Source organism: Limulus polyphemus, unplaced genomic scaffold, assembly GCF_000517525.1.
Source record: "Limulus polyphemus unplaced genomic scaffold, Limulus_polyphemus-2.1.2 Scaffold272, whole genome shotgun sequence".
Taxonomy (NCBI): Eukaryota; Metazoa; Arthropoda; class Merostomata; order Xiphosura; family Limulidae; genus Limulus; species Limulus polyphemus.
The window spans coordinates 576,779-585,313 of NW_013665882.1; the positions used below are offsets into that span (position 1 = coordinate 576,779).

The following is an 8,535-nucleotide window of genomic DNA, read 5'->3' on the forward strand; positions in this document are numbered from 1 at the left end:
CTAGGTACACGCATTTTAACTCAATCCTAGGTACACGCATTTTAACTCAATCCTAGGTATAAGATTTTAACTCCATCCTAGGTACATGCATTTTAACTCAATCCTAGGTTCACGCATTTCAACTCAATCCTAGGTACACGCATTTTAACTCAATTTTAGGTACACGCATTTTTACTCAATCCCAGGTACACGCATTTTAACTCAATCCTAGGTACACGCATTTTAACTCAATCCTAGGTACACGCATTTTAACTCAATCCTAGGTACACGCATTTTAACTCAATCCTAGGTACACGCATTTTAACTCGTTATTCTTCAATCTTCTGTCTTCTACATTAAACTAGCTTTCTTTTCTCTTACTCATAATCAATGCATTCATTTGTACGCGAATAAACTCGATCCATTCTATACACACACAAGTATATATATATGTACTTACTTTGAAGAAGCATATTTTCTGAGTGGGAGATGTCGGAAGTTTTTTTCATATGTTCCACTACTGTACTTTCGTTTGTGCGTTCTGATAAACAGAGAAGGAAAACGATAAATGTAGAATTTTTATTAAACTGCCAGTTGCTTATATTTTTCTTTACAGCGATGATAGGCAAAAGTACGTGCATCTTGAGCACCACTAATATGAAATGTTTTCAATAACTGATAGCTTTAAAAATGAAGATTACCAAATTATTACTTTTTCTTATAAAACAAGAGTAGTTATAGCAAAGAGAATTAATCAAAGTTAAAAATGATGTGGAAACTGTACTGCAGATTTTACGAGACATCTCAATATAAATATTTAATCGTATTGTTTTATCGGTGGTGCACCCTGTTAAAACTGTTTAGGTTCTAATAAGCACAAAAAAAAGTTTTCGTATGATTCTCAGACTACGGTTTGGATTTTATTAAATTTTTCGCGCTTTTAGGCCCATTTCATATATTAGAAATAAACTAGGCCTATATATTATTGAGAGAAGGTAATAAACATGAAGGTTGTGTTTAATGAGAATTATTTTAATGAAGATTTTTTACTGTTAATTGAACGCAAGGTGATCTTAACATGTTGTTTGTAGACTTTTAATATCTGCCATCTACAGAGCTGGATTAACGTTGAGCTACTGCGACCACTATTATGTTATTGTGAATAGAAAGGCTATATACAAACGTTTAATCCAATTATTTGGAAAGTGTACCCTGTGTGATGAAGTAGTCGCCAATCTCCATAGTATTTTTTGTATTAAATTCCATCAACTGAGGAGAACACTAAGAAATATGAAGCATATGTTTATACAAAAATACGAATTTAAAGCCTTCTTATGAGAGCGGATAGAATATGGAAAAAAGTCAGATAATTATGAACAAATAAGAAGTGCGCGTACTCGAGAGAATATTTCAATCGCTTTACTTGCGCATCCTTTCGACACGCCTTCATGAGAAGCATACATGTTCTGTATCGATATGTATCACTTAAATTAGATCGTTGTATTCTAAGAATCAAATATGCTCGTCCTATATGGTTACCGTCTGGGCAGGCCACCCAAGTGTAAAAAATTCTTGGCTTTCAGAATTACCGACCCCCAGTGGCACAGCGGTATGTCTGCAGATTTACAACGGTAGAATCCGGGTTTCGATACCCGTAGTGGGCACAGCATAGATAGCCCATTGTGTAGCTTTGTGCCTAATTACAAACAAACATTCCAGAATTACCGCCCGATCCCAAAAATTAGTTGCGATTAAGATCATTACGAAAAGAAGGGGCTCGGCATGGCCAGGTGGTTAGGGCACTCGACTCGCAATATGAGGGTCGCGGGTTCGAATCCCCGTCCCACCAAACATGCTCGCCCTTTCAGCCGTGCGGCGTTATAATGTGACGGTCAATCCCACTATTCGTTAGTAAAAGAGTAGCCCAAGAGTTGGCCGTGGGTGGTGATGACTAGTTGCCCTCCCTCTAGTCTTTCACTGCTAAATTGGGGACGGCTAGCGCAGATAGCCCTCGTGTAGCTTTAAGCAAAACTCCAAAACAAACAAACAAACAAACGAAAAGAAGAACAAGAAATATTCCAAGAATTAAACCACGCACAAGAGTACATCATGCATGTGACCATTTCTATTGTTACAAAGCTTGTGGCACGTACGTAAACAATACAATATAGACGTTATTGTTATATAAAGAAAGAATATCTTGCATTGTGAAATAGCCGAAATGGGAAAGTTTAATATAATTAGTTAAACTGATAAAGTAATGTTGAAGTTATTATTGACGAGAAATATATTTAAATTTAAGAGAGCGTCCATTCACTATGTTTATTCATTGTTGGTTTATATTTTTCTATAAAGAGCAACTCCTTAATTTTTCGATCTAAGATCTGAGGATTTTAAACGTTATCGTGCAATCCGTTCTAGCTATACCATCACTCACATATAGTAAACTACATACACCCTTTTACGTCTACTTTGTTTACGTCCTGAACATGTTCAATGACACATTCAGGGAATGGCTTGTTTGCTTGTTATTAAGCACAAAGCTTCAACAATAGGCTATATGTGATGTACCCACCACGGCTATCGAAACCCGATTTTTAGTTTTATAAGTCTTTAAATTTACCGCTGAGCTACTGGGGGGGGGGGGGTGTTCATGGAATGGTCTTCCAGTAGATGGCCTTACATTCTATACATTCTATTTTATTTGTGACATTCTTTGTTAAACAGTTTCCTTTCATATATGAGGAGTCAACAAAACAGTTTTTTGCAGTGTGTTTGAACGTGGATCTAGTAAGGGTCTGTTTTCTAGTCACGCCTGATTTCTGTAAAACTCTACTTGGGAAACCGGACATTTTCACAACTCTGCGTAATATGCGATATCACCCAAGTAGATAGAGTATCCTTGTACAAACTTTATGTTGATGATAAGAAAGTTAACCTAAAAGAAAATGTAAAAACATTGTTTATCAGGAAACATTTTCCCAAAGAAAAACGAATAACAAAATTAGTTGAAGAAATTATCGTAAAATAAAAAATATTAAAAATACATTGATAAAAGGAAAGTGTGATATAAAGAAAACTATACAAATTATTTTTATAACAGGGATAAAAAAACAAAGACACAAAACAAATGTAAAAAAATACATTGTTAAGATGGAATCATATCGTAGTTCATAAATACAATGGTATAAGAGAAATATGCTCCAAAGCAAACTGTAAAAAAATATTTTGCTATCAAGAACGTATATCCCCCAAAATGTGTATTAAGGCATTGTTACCCAAAAGCACGTTCTTTTTTCAAAAACAACGGTGCAAGTAGTATAGTAAATGTTGTCAGAACTATCGAGTTAACCAAAGATCTCTAAAATAAATTAAAATATTTTTTTTTTTTTTACAAATGGATGATTGCATCACGTTATTTTATCACTAGAAAAGAAAGCCTGCCTCAGCAAACCCTATTTTTGAACTGGTATAATAGATAGAAGGCAGCTAGCCAATAGCCAAGAGTGGAATTTGTCTGCCACACGTTTACGACCCCAAAGTGCGGAGTGTGATTTTGGAACAAAAGCACGCGAAGCACGAATCTTCAGGTTCAAATTCCGGCAGGCTGACCAGAAGTAAGCTATATGAAATCCGGAAAACAGTCTAGCTATCTAATATCTACTGGGTTTTGAGTCCGTTTTACGTCACCATATAGTAACCTAAATTATATTGAGTTACTGTATGGTGAAGTAAAACCGATTCAAAACCCAATATATATTATATACACTTCACCATATAGTAACCTAAATTATATTGAGTTACTGTTTGGTGAAGTAAAACCGATTCAAAACCCAATAGATATTATATACACTTCACCATTATACGAGGTCTAACGATATTTCTTTGGGTTGCTGACCAAAACCGTGCTGATGAGCCTTGGATAGGCGAACCTGCAGTCCACAGCAGAAGGTACGGCCTATCAAGGAATTCATTAGGCCTTTATGTCAAATATTCCCCTTTCAATTTCACCTCTTTAGCTTATATATACAATCTAGCTATCTGATCCGAAACAAAGTATATCTTAACATAATTAACTTCTACTAAATGTATAAGGTGGGCAAGTAACAACAAAATAAGTAATGTGAAATTGAGATTAGCCAATTTATATGCCAAATACAAATATATTAACATCAAATATATACTAAATTTTGATCTCGCTTTTCATAACACTTCATAAAGTTAACTTAAGAATTTTTTAGTTTCAACAGATGTATCACGCTTGCTCTCCTCAAATTAACTGTAACTTAAGGACTTCCACAATAACAGTGAAATTATATACTTGTAACAAATATGATTAACATAATACATAATACACGACGAACTAAGTCATTTGCTACAAGTTACTTATAATATAGTTAGCTAAAACACTGTATTATTGTCACTTTGAATCAGGAAGGTTCGTTGAAAGTACAACCATGTTTTTTCCATCAGCTAAACGAGAAACAGTCAATTTAAATAAGTATATATATATAATCAAATGTCAGCTATCGTGACTATGTATTTGATTTCACAGAAAATATTTTTGGTTTCTACTCAGATACAAGACAATTTAATAATTCTAAAGAAGGTTTCTCAGTTTCTCTTTGTTTGTGGTTAAGCACAGAGTTATACAATGGGATATCTTTGTTCTGCCCATCGTGAGCATCAAAATCTGATTTTTAACCTTATAAGCCCCCAGTCGTCCCGCTGAGCATTTTTTCTTGATTCCGGAAGTTCGAATATATATCCATGTCTTGGGAAAAGAGCAGCAAATATGCTACAACAAATAGAGTGTAGCTTATAGTTGCTTTGTTTATGGCAAAGTTACTGAGGCTATTTGCCCCCGCCCCTAATTTTATATTTCTGATCACGGGGAAGGCAATTGATGAGCAGAACTATCCGCTGATAGCTCCTGGGATGTTCTTTATTAGTAATGGTATTGACTCCTATAACACAATGCCCCCATGGCTGACAGTGGAAACCTATACTGAGCTAGTAAAGAAAGATGTGATTAAAATACTGGTTGAATGTGTAAACCTATACTGAGCTAGTAAAGAAAGATGTGATTAAATATACTGGTGAATGTGTAAACCTATACTGAGCTAGTAAAGAAAGATGTGATTAAAATACTGGTGAATGTGGAAAACTATACTGAGCTAGTAAAGAAAGATGTGATTAAAATACTGGTGAATGTGGAAAACAATACTGAGTTAGTAAAGAAAGATGTGATTAATATACTGGTGAATGTGGAAAACTATACTGAGCTAGTGAAGAAAGATGTGATTAATATACTGGTGAATTTCAAGCATTAGTTCAAAGTAATAATTTAGAATTAAGCAATGAAAAACATGACCATATGTTACTGCTTTGCACAGTCAAAAGAAGCCTCAGCGTATATTGCTCATAAATTTAATGTTTAAAGGGTACGGTTCAAATAGCATTAATGCGTTTTTATTGGAGTTACCTCCCTCGACGTGGATTCCTGTACGTAGTGAGGGGACCTCCCAGGGTAGTTTCTATATTTTTAGTTATTTCCTCTGGGATATAAGCATCCACCCACGTGTTTGCCGTGCGTGGCGACCCGTGAAGGGGAGGAGAATATCCTGGTGGTTGAGTGGTGTCTGGGGCACTGCAACACATCACTTTGGCCTTGAATTCCTGTAGACGGGTGGCCTTGGGGTGGCTCCCCCAGTGTCAGTCGGCTGGTCCACTCGGGCTAGGATTAAATGAGTACCAGTGTTGGGCATTATCAAGGGGTGTTGTGGACATCTTGTCTGATGCTGGTGTTTGGTATAGTGCTCACGAAACCCTGGCATTGCTGCAGTATCCTTGTTTGACATTGTAGTGCATCCTCTCGTAGGACTCCATGGCAGGTGGGATCAGTGGGCACTGAATCTTTCTCTTTTATTATGGATCCCCCAAATCCAAATAAAAAAGTGTAAAACTCTGCTAATCGGTAAACGACCACGCCTAGAAGACTCTGAAAGGCAGTCTCCACCACAATGTGGACCTGTACCTCGCTTCCTGATCCTGCATTCACTCTCTGATAAATCTTAAGGCAAATGTCTCCCTTTTTTATTCAGAAGGAATTAGAGGGGCCTGCTGGCTCTCCAAAGTCAGCCAAGAAGCTATGTTTTGGGGATATCTTAGTAGAAACATTAACACCAAAACAAAGACCATTGGGAATATACCCATTGAGGTTACTCCCCACGCTTCTTTGAATTCCTCACGAGGTTTTATTGTCGAGAGGGACTTGAAGACCATCTCCGAGTCAGAGATCCTTGCTGATTTCTCCAGCCAAGGAGTTTCAGCAGTTCGAAGGATCTCCACTCGTCAAGATGGAACTATAGTGCCGACCTCTTTCCTCATTTTGACGTTTTCATCGCCACGTCCACTTGCCACTGTTAAAGTGGGTTATTTGAACTGTAAGGTACAGTTGTATATTCCTAACCCTCTCCAATGTTTTCAGTGCCAGTGGTTCAGTCATTCAAAGACATCTTGTCGTGGTTCTATAACATGTGCTCGTTGCGAGGGTAAGGACCACGATGCTTCCGAGTGCGAATTGGACCCTCACTGTGTTAATTGTAGTGGTTCCCATCCCTCTTACTTTAGGTCTTGCCCTAATTGGGTGGAGGAGAAAGAGGTACAGCATTTGAAGACTATTAGTAACATTTCTTAGCCTGAGGCTCGGAAGCTATTATTCCCTACTCCATCTCGGACATATGCCACTGCACTACACTCCACTGCTACAGTGGGGGTGCAGACGGACCTTTCCATGCCTTCATTTTAGTCTTTTTCATGCCATATGAGGGGTCTTCTGCTCTCCATGGAAAATAGAGCTGCCCAGTCTACATCTACTCCAATCTCTGTCCCCACTATTCCTTCCAGTGACTGCCTGTGTCAACTTCCTCAGGCACTGGCCTCTGGTGTCCACTCGAGTCCTTCTTTGGCCCCTAGATGCAGGACAATCATTCGATCACGTGCTCAGTCAATGGGTTCTCACTTTGATGACAGAGATCTGCCCACTTGTCCAAGGGCAGGATCCATGGAGGTCGATCGATCTTCATCTAGTATAGAAAAATGGTGTGGTCATAAACTGAATGGTTCTCCACCCTGTTCTCCTCCACCTACAAAAACATGGCCACTTTAACACAGTGGTACTGTCCAGGTTTTCGTTCTAATTTTGATGACATTAAGATCTTGATCGACTCCTATAATCCCGTGTGTGTTTCCTTACAGGAAACATTTCTGAAACCTGCCAATACAGTCACCTTTCAGCAGTTTTCTTTATACTGGAATGACAGGTTGTGTGATGGATGGGTGGCATTGTTGGTCGACCAGCATGTGCCCTCCTTATCTGTGCCCCTCGATACACCCTTGGAGGCCATAGCCATCCCCGTTTTCTTGGGTCATACCAGCACTGTTTGTCCTCTCTACCTGTCTCATGGGGAGGCTTATGATCAGTCAGACCTTGATGCTTTCGTTGACCAGTTGCCATCTCCCTTTTTTACTTCTGGGAGACTTTAATGGACACAACCTTCTCTGGGGTGGTGCTGATATTGATGGGAGGGGTCATTCCGTAGAGCATATGCTCTCAGATCACAACCTTTCTCTCTTCAATACTAGAACATATATTTATTTTTATGCACCTAGTGAGTCTTTTAGTGCCACTGATCTTTTGATTTGCTCCCCTTCACTTTCACTCACTTTTCTTGGATGTTCTACAGTGACCCACCAGGCAGTGATCATTTTCCAATCATTATGAGGGAGGTTGGCCATGGTCGATGCCACCTGACTCGAGTGCCATGGTGGAAGTTGGACCAGGCTGACTGGCCATCTTTCATCTTTTTCTCACAACTTGATCCTGCCTTTGTTTGTTTGCCATCAATAGACGACTGTGTAGTTGCAGTGACTGACTATATCATCCAGGCAGCTGCTCATTTTATTCCTAAGACCTCGACACGTTTTCTACGGTATCCTCGTCCATGGTGGAGTTCTGCCTGCCAGGAGGCACAGAAGGCTCAAAAATGGGCCTGGAATAGCTTCCGACGATATCCCTCTCTTTCTAGCCACATTGTTTATCAGTGGGACCGTGCCCATGCTCAGCAGGTTCGACGTCAAAGCCAAAAGGAGTCTTGGATTAAGTTCACTACTAGCATCTCTTCTACCACCTGTTCCAAAACTGTACAGGACAAGATTCGTAAAATCACTGGGAGGTATGCTTCCCGTCCCCTTTCCAACTTGCTCTCTAATGGCCAGGAAGTTCCTGATGTCCAGAGAATTGCTGGTTCTCTCGGCCACAGCTTTTTTCGTGCTTCTAGCACGTTTGTTTCTTCCTCTGCCTTCTTGGCCATCAAGTCTCTTTCCTTTCAGGCCAATCGTCTCTCTGACTTTACACTGGTGGAACTCAATCTCGCTCTTCATCAGTCTGGTAGTACATTGGTCGGACCTGATGATGTTCATTATGAGATGCTGCGCCATCTCTCTCCTGCCTCTCTTGCTATTCTTCTGGTTATTTTAACCGGATCTGGCAGG

General features: G+C 39.2%; 1 protein-coding gene and 1 long non-coding RNA gene across 5 annotated transcripts in view; one reads left to right on the top strand and one right to left on the bottom strand.

Annotated features, from left to right (window-relative positions):
• LOC106456924 overlaps nt 1-8,535 on the bottom strand; it is a 162,599-nt gene that overhangs the window by 62,516 nt on the left and 91,548 nt on the right. For all 4 annotated transcript variants that reach the window (XM_022382709.1, XM_022382708.1, XM_022382711.1 and 1 more), the window contains one exon: nt 440-520. In XM_022382709.1, the coding sequence (XP_022238417.1) occupies nt 440-520 (81 nt within the window). The remainder of the gene's footprint in view (nt 1-439; nt 521-8,535) is intronic.
• The window catches only part of LOC111085203, an 18,926-nt gene that overhangs the window by 6,990 nt on the left and 3,401 nt on the right, over nt 1-8,535 (top strand). Inside the window, exon 2 of the long non-coding RNA XR_002610037.1 lies at nt 469-470. This is a non-coding gene — a long non-coding RNA (uncharacterized LOC111085203). The remainder of the gene's footprint in view (nt 1-468; nt 471-8,535) is intronic.